This window comes from Chrysochloris asiatica, unplaced genomic scaffold (genome assembly GCF_000296735.1).
Source record: "Chrysochloris asiatica unplaced genomic scaffold, ChrAsi1.0 scaffold00009, whole genome shotgun sequence".
NCBI classification, from domain to species: Eukaryota; Metazoa; Chordata; class Mammalia; order Afrosoricida; family Chrysochloridae; genus Chrysochloris; species Chrysochloris asiatica.
The window spans coordinates 28720311-28742233 of NW_006408527.1; the positions used below are offsets into that span (position 1 = coordinate 28720311).

At 37.9% G+C, this 21923-nt stretch overlaps 1 protein-coding gene across 1 annotated transcript in view; it reads right to left on the minus strand.

Annotated features, from left to right (window-relative positions):
• CRB1 (crumbs family member 1, photoreceptor morphogenesis associated) overlaps nt 1–20559 on the minus strand; it is a 179951-nt gene extending 159392 nt beyond the window's left edge. The window contains 2 exon segments of the mRNA XM_006834233.1: nt 19843–20418; nt 20532–20559. Of these exon segments, the coding sequence (XP_006834296.1) occupies nt 19843–20418; nt 20532–20559 (604 nt within the window).
• Between the last annotated feature and the right edge of the window lie 1364 nt (nt 20560–21923).

Genomic DNA, 21923 nt, shown 5'->3' on the forward strand with positions numbered 1-21923 from the left:
AAAAAAAAAAAAAAAATACTTGTACAAGACTAAGAGAAGTTTATTACTGGGAGAATTTGTCTATAGCCACCCACTGATTGCAGAGACATGTTCGGAATAAACCCGTACATTTATGAACTGACACCCTAATAGCAATACTTTTTGGCTCATATTGAAAAAAAATTTACACAAAAATCTATCCTCACAGCATGATGCTAATCATCAACAACTGTTTGGTTGGGCTGCCTACTGGGTCTGCAGCTCAAGATGCAAAATACTTTTTATGCCCTATGGGGAAAAGGCTTTATCCATATACCTGATATTTGGTTTCTACTTGCCTCCTCCTTCTAAGCCTGCTATATCCTAGGAGACGTTTCATTTCTGTCCTAGTCCCTTATAGTCCATCACACCCTTTCATTATAGATTAACACAACTATACCAGTAAATTCAGCAGTAGTATATCTTTATTTCTTTTTCTTATAAAAGTAAAATTATCAGACTTTCTCACTACACTGACCTTCTACCACAAAGATACAGAGACCAAATGAAACAGACACAGATGGAAATCCTGAAACCCTGAACTTCAGAGGAAAGGTTAGTGGATTGAGTGTTTGCTGGAAGGAGAAGCTGAGCAGGAACAGTGAGAGGGAGACTGACTGGTGAACAGCCAGCCAGACACAGCGGGACCATCTTGAATTTTTGTGAGCAGCTTTGGTGACAGAAAGTGGCCTGGCAGAGCAGATTCACTCAGGCTATGGGAAAGATGGGATTCCTTCTATTTCCCCATGCTCCCCTGGTGGCCAGAAGTGTGGTCAGCTCCCACCCTCATCCAACCCCAGTGCAGATCCTGCTTGCTCTCTAGGAATTCAGAGCCACAGGGTCCTGACCACACCATTGTGAGGCAGGGGCCAGCTGCACTGCTTTGGTGCCTGGATTTGGTCTTGGCTCAAGACCTACAGAACCCACTGAATCACCTGACAAGAATTCATCTAGCAAATTAAGAGTGTGTAGGGGAAGATAGAGTCCCCACTGAATACTTTTCATCTTGTCTAGATGGATCTGGTAAAAAGAGATGGGGATAAGATTCTTACAATTGAATAGTGAGTAATTGTTGTCATGACTAATTGTGACTGTCACAATTGTAAAGGTAGAAGTTTTGTAACAAAAATGGGGGAGTAGTTAGTCTTAGCTTTGGTAGCGTAGTGGTTACAAATCAGGCTGTGAACCGCAAGGTCAGCAGTTTGAAACTTCCAGCTGTTCTGCGGGAGAAAGATGAGGCTTTCTGCTCCCGTAAAGATTTACAGCCTCGGAAACCCTGTACAGGGTCGCTGTGAGTCAGAACTAACTCGACAACACACAACAATTAGATTATCGTTCTAATTGCAGATTCCATCCACTATAATAATGAGCCCTAGTTACACAGGAGTTAAGCACTCAACTACTAACTGAAAGGTCCATGGTTTGCCCCCCACCATCCACTCCATGGGATATGGTTGTCTTATTTCCATAAAGATTTATGGCCTTGGAAACCCTATGGGGCCAATTCTATTCTATACTATAGAGTTGCTATGAGCTGGAATTGACTCGATAGAACACAACCCAATATATTTGATTTCTAACAGGCCTCTGTGCACAATTTCTTCCTTTAGAATAAGAATTTTGTGTGCTATTTCTGAATTCCTTAAGGAACAATGTATAGTGCATCAATTATAGCAGTTAACAGTGAAAGTCTGGGTATAAGTATCAGTGCAAAGAGGAACTACAGCATTGGGTTTCAGTTAGAACTTGTGATTTACAATATATCTTCTCTCCCATACAAAGTTATGATCTTTTTAACATTTCAGAATAATGCAAAGAGGCTGGATAATTCCCTCCTCTGATTCATGGTGTCAAATAAACATAATAATGTTTGGTAAGACTTTACCAAGGATTAAAGAAGGATTTTTTTTATTTTCAGTGAAAACGTCTTTGGGGTTTTAGCGAATAAGCTTTCCAGTATGTGTGTTTAGATACACCTTTCCCAAGGACACAGAAATAAAACAACATTAAAATCATTCACATAAAGAAAACTTAACAAACTGATTTTTGTCCCTGAGAGACTATTGCATTTCATCTAGTCTAAGACTCTTCTAATGTCTCTCACATTTTTAGCATGTTTGAAACTACAATGCATTGTATAACTAAGGGTGTCTTTGTGTCATATTTTAATGACATTTTTCTTTTTTAATAACCAGACCACACCCACTGCCCTCAAATTGGTTCTGACTAATAGCGAACCTGTATAGGGTTTCCAGGACTGTAACTCTTTATGGAAGTAGAAAACCTTATCTTTCAACCATGGAAAGCCTAGTGGGTTTGAACTAGCTAACCTTGTGGTTATCCTACAGTACCAAATTTTAGTTGTGTGTTGTAAAAATCAATGATTTATTAAATCTTGTGATACTTGACAATTTATTTTTAGTTTGTTATAATTGTATTATCTGGTTTTATTATATTTTACTTTTTACTTTATTATTACACCTATCATCATTTTGGTTTTTATAAGTTTCACTATGAGAGATGCTGATGTCAATATCAAATATGTTTCTTAATGGTTTTTTTCATCTTTGCCATATTTCTTCCCTTTCACTACTCCTTTTTTTTTTTTTTAATCAATTAAGTCACAGATAATTGTTTATTGTTGAGCCCAAGACATTGGGGTGCTGTTAAAGTTTTGAGAAGGGTTAAAAACCTGAAGACAGTGGTGGCTCTGAGGTAGAATGCTTGCTTTCCATATAGGAGGCTGGGTTCAATTCTGTCAGCAGCTAAACATTCACTCATGCTCAACCAGCACCGCATGGGCGACAAATAGGAAAGACATTTTAATGAGACTTTAAGGAACTCTGGTAGCGTAGTGGTCATGAATCGGGCTGGTAAACTCAAGGTCAACAGTTCGAAAGTACTAGCTGTTTCGCGGGAGAAAGATGAGGCTTTCTGCTCCCATAAAAATTTATAAGCCTCAAAAACCCTGTGCCAGGTCGCTGTGAGTCGGCACCGACTCCATGGCACTTAACAACAAACACAGTGTCCTAGTGTGGAGCTGTGGGTTAATGCGTCAGACTGCAAAACCGTTTGAACTACAAGGTTGGTGGTACAAGCTCACCAGCTGCTCTTTGGAAACCCTATACAGGGTCGCTATGGGTCGGAATCGACTCGATGGCACTTAATAACAACAACTAGATTATTAAGGAGTCCTGGTGTGACACTGTAGAATAAGCACTGAATTGCAAGGTCAATTTGAACTGCAAGGTGGCAGTTCAAGTCCACCAGCCACTCCTCGGAAACCCTATACAGGGTCGCTATGAGTCAGAACCACTCAATATCACTTAATAGCAACAACAAGGTTATCAAAATGTCAAGGAGTCCTTGAGTGGCGTTGTAGGATCAAACCCACCAGTTGCTCCTTGGAAAACCTATACAGGGTAGCTATGAGTCAGAACTGACTCAACGGCCCTTAACAACAACAACAAAAGGTTGTTAAGCCATACAGCCCTAATCACCTGAAAAACAAGAGATGGCTCAGGTTTCCGTGTATCTAATGATACTTTCTGGATTACAGTTGTCCGTTTAGGAAAAGAATGTAATTCCTTTCATTTCTGTATGACCTTGTCCTTTACTCCTTTGCTGATACACAAATTGTTTTTCTCTAAGGCTTCTATGCTATTCCTCCACTCTGCTATGGCGTTGTGAGATAAAGCAATGGACTGCAAGGTCGTTTTGAATCACAAGGTTAGTGGTTCAAATTCACCAGCTGCTCTTTGGAAACCTTATACAGGGTTGCTATGAGTCGGAACCAACTTGATGGCTCTTAACAACTGCAACAATTCCCATAATAAATGCCCTAACAAGTACCAATAAATTATTTGTATTTTCACAAATTATTTTTCTAAATCAATAAACACAACTGTCTCTTTCTATTGTTTGTTTATATATATACATAAGTTTATGAAATTAGTACAATAAATATCAAGGTTAAAAAGTCAGAGTAACCCATTTTGGAGTTTCTAAGATGTTATGTTTGAAATATACTTTACTTTAATGAATTTTTAAGCATTACTTAATTTTGTAAATGATGGGGGACAAATTATTGGGACATTTAATATTTACAGTTTTTGTTAAATATGTTATGTAGAACTATAGGATAAGCACTGGACTTCTAATGGATATATCCTCGGTGAAATATATCCACCACTCCTTGGAGTTGGAACCAACTCTACGACACTTAACAACAACATGTCAACATTTTACGTTTCACACTTCTATATTACGTTTTCATCATAATAGACATCCTTCTTATGTTTCTCATCATGGTTCTTGTTAGTGCCCTAAAGGTACTTCCAACTTATAGCTACTCCTTATACGGTTTCCTAGGTTGTAAATCTTTGGGACAGCAGAAAGCCTGATCTTTCTCCCACAGACTGTGATTCACAGTTGAGTGCTTATCCAATGGGATTATTGTTAATTCCTGAACAATTTTGAAATGTTAAAATTTTAATAATTTCATAAAGTCTGTGTTTTATGGCATGGCAGAAATAGAGCAGAAACAGTATGACATTTAGCAAATCTATTCCTAAATTTGGTTCTGGTAATCTTCAAAAAGAAAATAATTCAAGTATAAGAAAAACAATACATGTAAAAAGCATACAACATTGTTTCAATTGTATTGATACTATTAGCAATGTTGAAGATATAAAGCTAGTGACAGTTAGCATGTTCAAAGCCCAAAGCTGTTTATGACATAACTTTTACTAAAGCAATTCATTCCCAAATTGGCCCTGAGAGTTAAGTAAATGGAACATCAAGCCTAGATTGAAATCTGAAAAATGACCTAAATTCAATTTATGAATTTGATAAATGGCAATTTAACTACAGTGTTAAAGTTATCTATGTTACATTTCTTTAGGTTTATGTATCAGAATGGACAAAGATTTTTAAGAAGGCTCAGAAAACATGAAATATAAAATTAAAAGGTTTTGATAGGAAATTCTAAATGAGTAACTGTAACATATTCAGAGACGTAGGACAGGTTTCAGCTGTGCATATGGAAGATACTGCATGTGAATATTATTGTTAAGTTGTTAAGTGTTGTCAAGTCAGTTTTGACTCATAGCAATCCTGTATAGGGTTTCCAAACATTGGCTGGTGGATTAGAACCATCAACCTTGTGGTTAGCAGTGAGTCCAGTGCTTATACGACAGCACCATATCTGGACTTGGCATAAGAATATGGTTGATACCAATTACTAGGGAATTTTTCTAATTGACTTGTCCTGAATCATCTAGATTTTGCCACCAGGGGGCAATAGACAGTACAAAGGTGAAAGAATGCTCAATTTCTTTCATTTTAGACAAAAAATGTGATGTTGCATTGCTGTTAAAACATTTAGTACTTCTTTTTTGCTTTTTTCTCAAAATGTGATCAATTTACCTGGATTATTGTATTAATCTCCATTGTTGTTGTTAGATCCATCACAGCCACCCTATGTACCTCAGAACAAAACAATGCCTGAGCCTGTGCCATCCTCCCAATTGTTCTTATATTTGAGCCCAGTGTTAATGATATTGTTTCAGTCCGTTTCCATGGGGGGGATCTTCCTCCTTTTTGCAGGCCCTGAAGCTTTCCAAGCATCAGATCCCTCTCTGGGGATTGGTACCTCCTGACAACATGCCCAAAGTACTAGACGAAGGCTCACCATCCTTGCTTCTAAAGAGCATTCTGACTGCACTCCTTCCAACACAGATTTGTTTGTTCTTCTGGAAGTCCATGGTCATTTCAATATTCTCCACCAGCACCATTGTTCAAACACATTGATCCTTCTCCAGTCTTTCGCATGCATATGACGTGATTTATTGAAAATATCATGGCTTGTATAAGGCTCAGTTTCATCCTCAAATTGACATTTTAGTTCTCTAACACTTTACAGAGGTCTTGTGCAGCAAATTTGCCTAATGTAATGCATTGTTTGATTTCCTAACTGCTGTTTCCTTAAGTGTTCATTGTACAACCAAAAAAATGAAGTCTTTAACAACTTCAATCTTTTCTCCATTTATTATAATGCTGTTAGTTGTTAGAATTTTTGTTTTCTTTACATTAAGGTGCAATCCATACTGAGTAGTGTAGTCTTTGATATTCATCAGGAAGTATTTTAAGTACTCTTCACTTCCAGCAAGCAAGGTTCTGTCATCTGCATATCGCATGTTGTTAATGAGTTTTCCTCCAATACTGATGCCACATTTTTCATATAATCCAACTTCTCAGATTATTTGCTCTGTTGGTTTGAACCACAAGGTCGGAGGTTCAATCTCACTCCTCAGAAAGCCTGTACTGTATTGCTAGGAGTCGAACAGACTCGACGATACTTAACAACAGATTGAATAAGTATGATAAAAGGATGCAAACTTGGTCCACACCTTTCCTGATATAAAATATTTCAGTATCCCCTTGTTCTGTTCAAACTACTGCCTCTTGGTCTATGTACAGGTTCTTCATGAGCACAATCAAGTAATGTTAAATTCCTACTCTTTGCAGTGTTATATACAATTTTTGTTATGATCCACACAGCATCTTTACTCTTTAACACTTTAAAGAGGTCTTTTGCAGCAGATTTGTTTAAAGCGTTAATTGGTCATCTTAGATACTATTTTATTGGTTAAATATCTGCTGTTCTAAAAGAACAATATGCATTTGAGATAACAATGTTTATGGCAATTTCATTTGTTCAGACAGACTTGTCCAAATTTTCTTCAGCCCTTCATGAAACAAAAGATGATGGATTTGATGTTGTTGTTTTTGTCAAATGCAGTCAAGTCAGTTCCGACTCATAGCTACCCTATATAGGGTTTCCAAGTAGTGGCTGGTGAGTTTGAACCACCAACTTTGAGGTTGAGTTCTTATCCTACAGCTTCAGTACTTCTCTTAAGAAAATGTCTGTTTGAGGTATTTTATCTACCTTTGGGTGATCTCTTCCTTGCTTGTGTTTACTGGGAGTAGAGAGGAAAATTACTAAGCCATTTTCTTGAATATAAAATGGAATTTAAAAAATATATTTCTGTTTCTAAAATAGAGATGCATCTTATAACTGAAAAGTCACTTTAAAGTAGTGGGTTTTGTTTTGTTTTAAAATTTCCCCAAAGATTATTTTTATGCCAAAGGTCTAGTCCATAATAGAGGAATTAAGATACTTCTCTGTAATTCTTTTTCTTCATTATACATACGACTGTCCTTTTCCTACCCTCTTGTCGCTTTTGTTTCTCATATTTCAGGCATGGCTTTTTTTCTCATGAAAATGTACATTAGCTAATCTGCCTAATCTTAAGGAAGTCCTCAATTCTGGAATGATTCATTACATAAATTCAAACTAAAATCAGTCACATGTTCAGAGCTAATATTCTCTTCATTTGAAAAACAAAAAAACAACAACTTTGCAGCTGTTTATTTTCAACTTAAATGGGAGTTTTTGCTTATGCAAGGCAGATTTTTGCAGCATCTTCAGTCTCGCTCTGAGCCCATTTCTGTGGTTCATGAATCACAGCTCATGAAGCTGGGTTCAGTGTACACAGCATCATGCAGCGAGAACCCTCTCTCCTTAGACTGCTGCTCCTTTTCCCTCCTCCTTTCTGTCTTTTGAAATTTATTGCATATTCTTACTTGTGGCTCAGAGGAAGACAGGCTTTTTCCTGTAAGCCAGGTTCTTTATGATCACTATAAATTGGGAGGTAGCACACAGCAGCCAGGATCACTGTAATACAGTTTCCAGGATTCATCAAAAGGTCTAGGCTGTGCGTGAGCACTTCAGTGCATCCATGCTGATTGCTAATTGTCTCGTTCTTTCATTCTCAACTTTGGCTTTTCCCTTTGTCCTACAGGTGTTTTTTGGGTTCCTTATTAATCTGCCTGACTTGATACAACCACTGGTAACCGTGGGGGTGGTGAAATAAACAAACCTTATGTGACTAAATGAGGAGGTAGTGCATGAAAAATTTTCAAATTATGTTCACGTATGCTTAATATCTGGCTAGCAGTTCTAGCTACCCATTAGAGTCATCAATTAAATCAGACTTTCTGAAGGTGTAATCAAGCATTTCTCTTTTAGATCTTCCTGGGGAATTTCTAATGAGCTTCAGGGTTAAGATTACAGCTGAGGTATCAGAACACAGGTCATTATATTCAACTGGGGATCAAGCTACATTTCGTATTTTATATCCGAACAAGTCTAACCAGCTAGCAATAAATCTACTTCTTATTGTCATATGAGTCTCCCATGTAAATTCTTTTTAGCAAGCTATGATAGATGCATGGACAGATGGACAGACAGACAGACAGACAGATATGTTGCTGTTAAGTGCCGTCAATTGGTTTCGACTCATAGCAACTCTGTACAGGATTTCTGAGGAGTGGTTGGTGTGTTAGATAGATAGACAAATAGATATGTGTGTGTGTGTATGCGTGTATGTACAAGGGGGATTCAAAAGTTAAAATTCACAGAAAATTCAGTTATCTGTTAATTCCATTTCTCCAAACAAAATATGTTTAAGTACGCTAACTTCTTTCAGTAAATTCTTAGTCTTGTTGTTGTTGTTGTGAGGTGCCATCGACTCAGTACCGACTCATAGTGACCTTATGCTTAGCAGAATGAAACACTGCCTGATCCTGGGCCAACCTCGTTACTGTTGCCACGCTTGAGTACATCGATGCTGCCACTTGGCTAATCCATGTTGTTAGGTGTCTCTCTTTTTCTCTAACCCTGCACCTTACCAAGCACTCTATCCTTATCCAGCAATTAGTCCCTCCTGACAATATGTCCAAAGTATGAGAGACAAAGTTTGGCCATCTTGGCCTCCAAGGAGCACTCTGGATGCACTTCTTCCAAAATGGATCTATTGGTTCTTTTTGCAGCACATGGCACTTTCAATATTCTCCTCCAATACCATGACTCAAAAGCATCAATTATTCTATGGTCTTCCTTATTCACTGTCCAGCTTTCACATGCATATGAGGTTATTGAAAATACTATGGCTTGGGTCAGGCGCACCTTAGTCCTCAAGCTGACATCTTTGCTCTTCAACACTTTAATTTTTAGTCTTGTTGTTGTTGTTATTTGCCGTGGAGTCAGTTCCGACTCACAGTGACCCTGCACAGGGTTTTCGAGGCTGTAAATCTTTATGGGAGCAGAAAGCCTCATCTTTCTCCTGGGGAACAGCTGGTAGTTTCAAACTGCCGACCTTGCGGTCCGCAGCCCTATTTGTAACCACTACGCTACCAGAGCGCCTTTGTTGTTGTTGTTATGTGCCGTGGAGTCGGTTCCAACTCATAGCAACCCTGTACAGGGTTTCCTAGGCTGTAAATCTTTACGGGAACAGAAAGCCTCATCCTTCTCCCGCGAACAGCTGATAGTTTCGAACTGCTGACCTTGTGGTTCGCAGCCCAATTTGTAACCACTACGCTACCAGAGCTCCTTTGGGTGCTTAAATAAAAGCGCAATCTAAACAGTGTCATCTAAGAGAATGTGGTGGGCCAGTTAAATTTAAGGCAAAAGGGTCAGCTCAGAAGGTCATGGTGACTGTTTTGGAAATTCCAAAGGGGAAAGCCTGATAGAAAGGAGCTATGGTAGCGTAGTGGTTACGAATCGGGCTGCGAACCTCAAGGCAAGGTCGGCAGTTGGAAACTACCAGCTGTTCCACGGGAGGAAGATGAGGCTTTCTGCTTCCGTAAAGATTTATAGCCTTGGAAACCCTATACAGGGTCGCTATGAGTCTGAAACGACTCCACGGCACATAACACCAAGCCTGGTAGCTTTTCACAAAGGTCACTGGACTATCACAAGGGTTTATTAGGAAGTAATTTTAAGAAAATTGAAAACTCCATTGGGAGAAAAAGACCAACAAATCCATCATGACAATGCACCTGACGATTCTTCTAGTGTAGGAAGGGCTGTTCTGTGAAAATTGTATTGGCAAACCCTACCCCTTCCACCTTGCACCCTTTATCTTGCCCCTTCAGTCTTCTTTTTGTTCCACAGCCTCAAAGAACATTAAAAAGGAACATGATTTGAGTCCTTGGAGGATCCCAAACCTGCCATTTTAATGTGGTGCAAATTAAAGAGCCAGAATTCTTCAAGGAAGAGTTATAGAGATGGAAACACCACCTTCCAAAGTGTATAAACCTAAATGGAGGAGAGTCAATAAACAATAGCTTCACATTTTGAAATTTTTGCTTAATGAAATTTCTATGATTTTATTGCAATACTTTTTTTACTTTTTCTCGTGTGTGTGTGTGTGTGTGTGTGTGTGTATGTGCACACATGAGAAGACTTCAAAACGTTCATTGAAAAGTTCCATTGTCTTTTAAATTATTTTTCCATGAACTTTTTGATGCCCATGTGTATATATGTGTGTGTATGTGTACATATACATAAATTTTCAATTTTAATAAGTGCTCTTGCACTTAGTAAGTACAAGAGCACTTATTAAAATTGAAATTTAAAAAGAAACAAACACTATTACACACTTAAGTGCAAGAGCACTTATTAAAATTGAAAAAATTAAGTTTGAAAATGTGTATAGGTATTTTGTTTCTTTTTGCATTTCAGTTGCATTAGACTTTAATGAATCCTTTCAGTGGTCTAAATTTAGGTATAAAAGATGTCAAGGGTGGATTCCAAATGTAAAATGTAGTAAAATTTCATCATAAGACACAATAAATTCATTTATATTATAAATTATATCATATCCCTACTAGATGCTATGAAAATGTGTGCCTTTTTCTCATTATAATACCCAAAGTTCACAGTAAGGATGCTCTCTTGCCAAATCCTGACATACTGTACAGGGTCACTATGAGTTGGTTCTAACTCCACGGCACATAACCACCACCACCACCTTGCACGTATTAAAAATTTCCTTAATAGTGTATGCTAAAAAGACTGAAACATTAATTTGGTCTCAAGTAGATTCCTTTTGGTCACCATTTACAGTATTTTACTAGCAAAAGGATATGGAAGTACTATTTTCATGAACTATTTCAAATCCCCACCACTCATCTTGTCAGTTTGTGGTACTGTGGTGGCTTGCATAGAACTGTGATTCTGAAAGCTATGTCGCTGGTACTTTAAACGTCAACAAGGTTACCTATGGTGGATAGTTTTCAGCTAAGATTCCAGACTAACATAGACTAGGAAGAAGGAGAGATGGGCTACTTCCAAATATTTAGTCACTGGAAAGTTTATGAATAGAAGGGTAACACTCAGCACCAGAATATTGAATACTGAAACATGATAAAGAACACAAGAATATTGTCAGATACACTGATGGGAGATAAGACCCTCAGGTTGGATGGCTTTCAAAATACTACTGGTGAAGAGCCTCTCCCCAAAATAAAGTTGGCCATGATGATGCAAATGGAGTAAAGCTTTTGGGACCCTCATTTGCTGATAGGGAACAACTCAAAATTTGGAGCAACACCTGTAAATATCAATTAATAATTGGAACATGGGATGTACTAAGTATGAATTTAGGAAAATTAGAAGTTGTTAAAAATGAAATGGGATGCATAAACATCAGTTTCCTAGGCATTACTGAGCTGAAATAGACTGGTATTGGCCATTTTGAATTTGACAATCACATCGTTACTATATCGAGAATGACAAATTGAAGAGGAATGGCATCACTTTTCATCATCAAAAAGAACATTTCAAGATCTGTCTTGAAGTACAATGCTGTCTATGATATGATAATAACTATGTACCTACACAGAAGACCAATTTATACAACTGCTATTCAAATTTACACACCAACCCTACATGATAAAGCAATTGAAGAATTCTACAAACTTCTTCGGTTGAAATTGACCAAACATGCAATCAAGATGTATTGATAATTACTGGTGATTGGAATACAAATGTTAGAAATAAAGAAAAAGGATCAGTAGTTGGAAAATACAGTTTTGGTGATAGAAATAATGCTGGAGATCACCTGATAGAATTTTGTAAGACCCATGACTTCTTCATTGCAATTACCTTTTCTAAACAATATAAAAGATGATTATACATGGACCTCACTAGATGGAATGCATAGAAATAAAGTTGACTACATCTGTAGAAAGAGATGGTAGAAAAGCTCCATATCATCAGCCAAAATAAGGCCAGTTGCAGACTGGGGAACAGACCATCAATTGCTCATATTCTAGTTCAGGCTGAAGCTGAAGAAAATTAAAACAAGTCCACAAGAGCCAAAATATGACTTTGAACATATCCCACCTGAATTTAGAGATATCTGAAGAACAGATTTGATGAATTAAACACTAAAGACCAAAGACAAGAAGAGTTATGGTATGACATCAAGAATATCATACAGTAAGAAAACAAAAGGTCATGAAGGAAACAAGAATGACAGAAAAGACAAAAGTAGATGTTAGAAGAAACATGCTCTGAAACATGCTTTCCAGTGAAGAGATGCTAAAACAAATGGAAGAAATGAGGCATAAAAATAAGCAGAATAGAACATTTCAAAGGGCAGCATGAGAAGACAAATATTATTATGAAATGTACAAACACATGGAGTTAGAAAATCAAAAGGGAACAACATGCTCAGCATTTTTCAGTTGTTACATTTGAGACCATGGCTGCTGCCACTGTATCAATTCATCTCGTTGGATTGTCTTCCTCTTTTTCACTGACATTCTATTTTACCAAGCATAATGTCCTTCTCCAGGGACTAGTCTCTCCTGATAACATGTCCAAAGACATAGCAAGTAGTTTCTATTCACCTGGAGCAGCAGAGGAAGAAGAGTCAGGAAAAGGAGGAGAATATGGAATGTATGTCTAATCGTCTCCATGAGCAACTGCCTCCTTTGCTTTGAGACCTCAAGAACTGGATGGACCTGGTACGATTCATTAATATTTTGATAAAAGAGTCCATAAAAGAATCCTGATCAAAAGGGGGAAAGTGAAGGACACAACTTCAAATTCTCAGTGACTCTAGACTTTCTGATGCCATGGATGGTGGATGAACCTTTAAAACTATTGTCCTGAGATCATTTTAAACTAAAAAAAAAAATCCCCTGATGTTCTCTTAAAACTGAATAAAAGTTTATCTTAACTAGTAAAGTCTGCCTTGAGCATTATGCTTTTTTATGAACTATCTATATGTGATCAAATTGACAAAAGCAACTAAAGAAATTAGATTGGAATCTTAGGGAACAGTGGAGTTATGTTAATAATGAAAGAAAAAATCAGAAAAGAAAAGTAAAAGTCATTATACAGCTCAAGGAATGCCATCAAGCCATTAAACTGTACCTGTCAAAATTGTTGAATTAGTACATGTTTTTGATGTGTATATTCTCAATAACAACAACAAAATAAAGTTTAGAAGGAAAAAAAGAGCTTTTGGGCAGCTTAGTGAAAGATGATTAATGGAAACAAATGTAAAGGCAGATATTTCACTGCAAGGGTTCTGCAGTAACTTAAGAAATACATGCACCAATGTGCCTGAAATAAGGCAACAAAAGCATTATAAGTGTAAATGAAAGGATATATGGTTGTGACAGTCATTTATAATTTCAAAATAATGTAGGACTTTAGAAGGAAATGTGTGGTACATTTCCACAAGAAATGAGCCAGAACATGAGCATATATGTGCACACTGATGTTCATCATAGCACTATTCACAATAGCAAAAAGATGGAGACAGCCTAAATATCTATCAATGGAAGAATGGATAAACACACTTGGGACATACACACAATGGAATAATACACAACGTTGGAAACTAATGATGAATCTGCAAAACACCTCATAACATGGATGAACCTGGAGGACATTATGCAGAGTGAAATTAATCAATCGCCAAATGACAAATTTATGAGACTACTATTATAAAAACTCAAGAAAAGGTTTTCATATTAAAAGAAACATTATTTGATGGTTACCAGGTTTGGGGCAAAGGAATAATTCACTGCCTAACATGGTAGACACATGTTACCTTGGGTGATGCAGAGGGAAATATACAAGAAGAGGGAAGCTGGCAGAAAAATAATGAAAACACAGGAAGATATGTAAGGGCTAAAAGGGATAGAGGTAAGTAGTTATGTATATAACAGTTTAGGTACGTGGATAGATAAACAAGCTATGGAAGGAAAATTGGGAATATAGCCACAAACATATAACTAAAAGAGAATATTTGTACACGAGTATTTACCTTTGATAAATATCAAAGAGCACAGCCTTCAGTATGGATTACATCTCAATGTAAAGAAAACAAAACCCCTCACCTCTGGGCCAATAAACAACAGTCTTATCAACGGAGAAAAGATTGAAGTTGTCAAGGACTTCATTCTTCTTGGATCAACTATCAATACTCATGGAAGCAGCAGTCAAGAAATCAAACTAAGTATTGCATTAGGCAAATCTGCTGCACGAGAACTTTTTGAAGTGTTGAAGAGCAAAGATATCAGCTTGAGGACTAAGGTGTGCCTGACCCAAGCCATGGTATTTTCAATAATCTCATATGCATGCAAAAGCTGGACAGTGAATAAGGAAGACCATAAAAGAATTGACACATTTGAGTTACGGTGTTGGAGGAGAATATTGAAAGTGTCATGGGCTGCCAAAAGAACCAGTAGATTCGTTTTGGAAGAAGTGCAGTCAGAGTGCTCCTTGGAGGCCAAGATGGCCAAACTTCATCTCTCATATTTCAGACATATTGTCAGGAGGGAACAGTTACTGAAAAGGATATCATGTTTGGTAAGGTGGAGGGTCAGAGAAAAAAGGAAGACCCCCAATGAGATGGACTGGTCAAGTGGCAGCATCGATGGACTCAAGTGTGGCAACAGTAGTGAGGCTGGCCCAGGATCAGGCAGTGTTTCATTCTGCTATGCATAAGGTCACTATCAGTTGGTACCGAGTCGATGGCATCTAATAACAACAAAAACAATAACAACAACAATAACAGCAACAATTTATCTTTGCTTCAAACACACCTATGAATGTGATGGAGCATACAGTGGCCAAAGTGATGAAACCATCTTAGATATTATCAAACATCTTAAAGCAATGGGTCTGAGGACTCAGGACCATAGGTCAGGGGACACCACAATCCATTGGTATAACGTTGTCCACAAAGACAAGGTTCTATATCCTACTTTGGTGAGTAGCATCTGGGATCTTAAAAGCTCAAGTGGCCCTCTAAGGTGCAATTATTGGTTTCTCTATGAGTAGAAAATAGAAGAGTGATGAGAATTGAAGATGCTTGGAATCAGTTAGTCCATTGGACTAATGGAACATGTGAACATCATTCTCCACAACTCTGAGACCAGGCAATCTAGATAGTGCCTAGCCACCAATACCAACTGCTCTGAAAGGGATCACATTAGAAAGTCCCCGAGAGTGGGAGAAGATATGGAAAGGAATTCAAAATTATATTTAAGAAAGACTGGAGTTACTGGTCAGAAAGTGACTGGAGGCAAGCACCCTTCAGGTTTGGAAGAACTCACTCTTGTGGTCGAATTTTCAACCAAGTATTAGTTAGGTATATAGGAGGGACAACAGCACTAATAAGGTGTGCTCACCATAGAATCAATCATTCAAAATCAAAAGGACAACATCTACCTAAGGACAAAGTTGAGAAGGGATTTGAAGGTGGGTGGAATGGAAATAGGAACCACAGGGAGGAAGTGTTACATGGAAAGGATTGCAGTCATTGAGATGAAACAATGTGTATGATTTGTTGAATGTAAAACTGATAATCTTCTCTCTAGACCTTCACTCTATTCACAATAAAAAGTTTGTGTGTGTGTGTGTGTGTGTTTTTAAGAGAAGCTTTTCACATTGTAACCACTGTTTTGTAAAGTTTTAAAATATTCCCAAAATTTTTAGCATAGCATTATTAATTAAAAGTCACTTGAAAAATAGTTTAGCCCTTGACACAAGCATTCTGCCATGAATCATAAAGTAGTAGAGAAACTAAGCACAAGTTTAATGTCGATTTACCTTAGTTTCATTATCGAGAAGTGTGCCAATAGATACATGAAAGAATTAGGACAGTTCAGGAGTGGTTTATTACATAGTCATTACTCATAAACACCATGCTAAGCACAAAGAAGTGTCTCTTCTTCCTAGCAAAATGACTGATGCGTAGTAGACACTCAAAACATACTAGAAAAGAATAAATATATAACTTCTATCTCCTATGAACTATCACTCTAGTTGGAAGAGAGAAAAACATACGGGTACCAAGTTCTGCAATGTGTCCTGGTGTGGTGCTACAGGTTAATGCACTGGACTGCAAGGTCGGTTAATGCACTGGACTGCAAGGTTACTGAACTACAAGCTCATCAGCCACTCCTCAGAAGTCCAATATAGGGTCACAATGAATCAGAACTGACTGGATAGTACTTAAAACAACAACAACAACAATAAGAAGTTTCCATAACTTATGCAACCTACTTGCTGTTATTGTTGTTAGGTGCCATCAAGTTGGTGCCGATTCATAGTGACCCTATGCAAAACAGAATGAAACACTGCCCAGTCCTGTGCCAACCCGACAATCGCTACTGTTTGAACCCATTCCTGCTGTTATTGTGCCAGTCCATCTCATTAGGGTCTTCCTCTTTTTCTCTGACCCTCCAATTTTTAAAACATGATATCCTTCTCCAAGACTGATCCCTCCTGATAATCTGTCTGAAATATGAGCAATATGAGATGATATTGAGTTTGTCACCTTAGATATAGACAGTGGGATTTATTTGTATTCCAGCCAGCCAAGTATACACGTACAGATGTCTTTTGTATTGTTGAAAAAGGGTATTTGCAATGAATAGGTTGTTTATCTTGCAAAATTCTCTCATGCAATACCTGGAATAGTTTCCATTGCCAAGACCATATTTTTCAATTACAGCTCCTTCTTTATATCCAACGTCTGCCTTGCAATCACCAGTAATTATCCATGAGTCTTGATTGCATGTTTAATCAATTTCATGCTGCAGAAGTTCATAAACAAACTTAAGTTATTTTTATCTTTGTCATTATGGATGTTGTTGTTGTTGTCAGGTGCCATCGAGTCAGAACCGACTCATAGCGACCCCATGCACAGCAGAATGAAACAATGTTCGATCCTGACCGATGCCACACTTGAGTCCATCAATGATGCCACCTGGCTGATCCATCTTGTTGGGGGTCTTCCTCTTTTTCTCTGACCCTCCACCCTACCCAACATGACATCCTTCTCCAGCAATTGTTTCCTCCGGACAATATGTCCAAAGTATGAGAGACGAAGCTTAGCCATCCTGGCCTCCAAGGAGCACTCTGGCTGCACTTCTTCCAAAACAGATCTATTGGTTCTTTTGGCAGTCCATGGCACTTTCAGTATTCTCCTCCAACACCACAACTCAAAGGCATCAATTCTTCTACGATCCTCCTTATTCACTGTCCAGCTTTCGCATCCATATGAGGCTATTGAAAACACAATGGCCTGGGTCAGGCGCACCTTAGTCCTCAAGCTGACATCTCTGCTCTTCAACACTTTAAAAAGTTCCTGTGCAGCAGATTTGCCCAGTGCAATATGTCGTCTGATCTCTTGACTGCTGCTTCATCGAGTGTTGATAGTTGATCCAAGAAGAATGAAGTCCTTGACAACTTCAATCTTTTCTCCATTGATAAGATGTTGTTTATTGGTCCAGTGGTGAGGATTTTTGTTTTCTTGACATTGAGATGTAATCCATATCGAAGGCTGTGCTCTTTAATCTTCATAAGTAAATGTTTCAAGTCCTCTTCACTTTCAGCGACCAAGGTTGTATCATCTGCATATTGCAGGTTGTTAATGAGTCTTCCTCCAATCCTGATGCCACGTTTTTCTTCATAGAACCCAGCTTCTCATATTATTTGCTTAGCATACAGGTTGAATAAGTAGGGTGAAAGAATACAACCCTGTCTCACACCTTTCCCAATTTTAAAACATTCAGTGTTCCCATGTTCTGTTCGAACAACTGCTTCTTGGTCTAGGTACAGATTTCTTAGAAGTACAATTAAGTGTTCTGGAATACTCATACTTCTCAATGTTGCCCATAGCTTGTCATGATCCACACAATCGAAAGCCTTTGCGTAGTCAATAAAGCACAGGTAAACATCCTTCTGATATTCTCTGCTTTCAGCCAAGATCCATCAGACATCAGCAATGATATCTCTCGTTCCACGGCCTCTTCTGAATCCAGCTTGAACCTCTGGAAGTTCTCTGTCAATGTATGATTGCAGCCGTTTCTGTATTACTTTTAGCAAAACTTTGCTCGCTTGAGATACCAAAGAGATTGTCCGATGATTTCCGCATTCCGTTGGGTCACCTCTCTTTGGAATGGGCACAAACATTGATCTCTTCCAATCAGTCGGCCAGACAGTTGTCTTCCAAATTTCTTGGCAGAGATGAGTGAGTGCCTCCTGTGCTGCCTCACTTTCCTGAAAGATTTCAATTTTTATTCCATCAATTCCTGGTGCCTTGTTCTTTGCCACTTCTTTCAATGCACTTTGGACTTCCTCTCTGAGTATCATTGGCTCTTGTTCATATGGTATCTCTTGAAATGGTTGAACATTAACCATGAAATGGTTAATGTCATTATGGATAGATGGGTAAATTTGATTAATAGTCACATTAATGACCTTCCTTTTGTTGTAGTCAAGTGCCATTAAGTTGGTTCCATCTCACAGCAATCTATTATAGGGCTTCCAAGGAGTGACTGGTGGGGTTGAACCACCAATCTTACGGTTAGCAGCCAAGTGCTTATCCTACAGCACCACACTAGAACTCTAACCTTCCTTATAATCCTCTCTCATAGCATTGTACTGCAGAACAGATCTTGAAATGTTCTTTTTGACACTGACTATGACACTGCTTCAATTTGTCTCCTTGCATAGCAGGCTATATAATTGTCTGATTCAAATGGCTGGCAGGCCAGTTTAGCTCACTAATACTGAGGATACTAGTCTTCAAGATTTCCATTTCATTTTTGAAAACTTCCAATTCTCTTGACTCATACTACATGCTTTTTACGTTCTGATTACTAATGGATGTTTGCAGCTGTTCTTCTCATTTCAATGCATGCCACATCAGCAAAAGAATATCTGCAGAGCTTTGCTCCAGACAGATCATCAAAGTCAATTCTTTGACTTTTCCAAGTCAGTTCTTTGACTCTTCCCCAGTCCTATTTTGAGTGCCTTCCAACATCATCTTCCAGTATTATGCAAGGGAGGTTCAAAATGCTCATGGGAAAATTCTATTATCTTTTAATTCCATCTTTCCATAAGCTTTCTGATGCCCCATTAGATAGCATTCAGCTGCAATTCATAAGGTCTTCACTGGCTTTTTTTTTTTTTTTTTTTCCTGGAACTACTTCACTGGGTTCTACTTCCTATTCTATCTTAGTCTGAACCTTGGGTGGTGGAAATGATAAATGTGCTCAGCTGCTAACTGGAAATTTGGAGGTTTGAGTCAACCCAGACATGTTTTGAAAGCAAGGTGTGTTGATCTACTTCTGAAAGTCAGCCACAGTTTTTTACTATGACACCTAGGTAGTTGTCAGGGTTCAAAGTGGTCTCTACAGCAAGGTCATCAGGTCCAGCACCCATTCTAGATTGATTCCAAGTTTTAAAACAATAGTAACTATAGACAAACACTAAAAACTCAGTGAATTTTTCATTGTTTTGTAAGAAAGTTTTGTAAGAAAGAACTTGGTATTTTCATAAACAATTTGATGGGACACACATAGCTTTCCACCTCTGCTGCTGCATATTAAAAAAGAAAGTGAATACGGCATCATCCAAGACTGAAATGTAATCACACTCACCAGTATAAGCTTGGGGACAGACACAAGTGTATTTTCCTATCTCATTGAGGCATACAGCCTTATCCTCGCAGGGATCTGAAACACATTCATTCACTTCCAAGTCACAGTGGCTGCCTTGATATCCGGGGACACAGAAGCAGATACAGCCATTGATTTCATCTTGACATGAAGCCCCATTGTGGCAAGGGCTGGATGCACACTCATACTGATCAATCTCACAGAAGCTTCCAACACAGCCAGCAGGGCAGACACAGACTGGGTGACCAGGGTCATGATGGCAAACCCCTCCATGTTGGCAGAAGTTTGTGCCACAGGCAGCAACAGCAGTTTCACAGGTCAACCCACTGTAGCCAGGAGGACACTTGCACAGAGAGCCCATTTCTCTGGTGTTCACACAAGAAGCGTTTTGCTGACAGGGATTAGAGAAACAAGGATCTTTTATGTTGTCACAGTCTTTATTCAAATTATTGGTTGTGTCTGAATACAGGCAATTTGTTTTTGAAAGACCAGTGCATGTAGAATTGTTTGGGCAAGAATTTGAAAAGCATCTGGTGTCATTTTTATTGCAAAAGGAATCTACAAGGAAATAAAAATATAAAGATTAAGCATACACAAAATTGAGTGTGTAATTATAGAATTTCATTCTTCCCAGCCCACGTTACCTCAAATAAACTCAATCAAAGGCATACCTGGCTGTGTTAATGATAAGTTTAACATTTTCATTTGTCAAATATTTTGACACATTTGAAATAAGAATCAAAAATGAACTTTTTCAGCTCCTTTCTTTTTTTCCATATTCTTTTTCTCAGGTATTTGTGCATTGTGTAAACAGGCAAATTGAAGCAGCTGTTTAAATATCCTATAGATTCAGATTTTATAATTCACTACTTCTCATGGAAGACTTGAGGAAATTCTGGGAGATGAGTTACTAACTTGTCTCTGATTTTGTTGGCTAAATGCAAAAGTATTTAAATGAATCTTCTTGTTGTTAGGTGCTGTTGCTTCCAGCTCAAAGCTACCTTATGACAAACAGAATAAAACACAGCCTAAACCTGTGCAACCCTCACAATCACTGCTATACATGAGCTCATTGTTATAGCTGCTGTATTGATCCAAAGGCATATTTTTTGCACAAAATATGGTCTGGTATTTTACATGTGCTATTTTTAATCCTCCTGTAAAATAATATTATTGGCTACAATTTAATAGATTAATTCCACTGTGAGGAAACAGATATTGGTTGTGTCTGAATACAGGCAATTTGTTTTTGAAAGTAAAACTTGTGAATTTTCACTGATTTGAAAATTTCTCTGTTCTAAGGATACATTTTTAATATTCTATAAAGAATAATGATGTGTAGAAAATCGCTAATTTGATAATACTCTCCAACTTCATTGAACATTTGCAAGTATATGAAATTTTCCTAAATACACACATGATGATTAAAGCTTTTTGTTCCTTTGATTTTGTATATTGAGAAGCATTGTGATTTGACAACTCAAGTACATCAGCTCACAAAACACTGCCCTTTGCACATGGATTCACCCAGCACCAGGCTCTTATTTTACACTTGCTTTCTCACATTATTGCTCATAAGCATAATAGTAAATGGTAAAGACAAAAAATAAGAAAGCTTCCAAAATGGGATTTGTTCTTAAGACATGAGATACAAATCAGTAACTGTCAAAAAGTAAATAGCATGCAAACTTGAAGAAACATGTGATGAGGCATAGTTCTCCTCTCTTTAAAATTGTGTGGCAGCCAATAGTGCAATGAGAAGATACTGAGAAGAAATGACCAACTGGTTCATCACACAGGAATGAAAACAGCTTCACTCTTTGTAGTCTATTTGGCAACTAACAATTTTCTTCAAGTGCCTGTCATGTAGAAAGTAAATGTATACTTATGAATTACTGAGAGGTCTGATCTGAAAGCAAACTTTTTCTATTCACTATGGGAAAATGGATTTCTGATGTGGCACTTTAGGATTATTACTGGACTTAAACCACAAGGCTGGCAGTGCAAACCTCCTAGCTGTTCCTTACAGGATTGTTAAAGGGTCGTTATAAGTCAGACTTGAT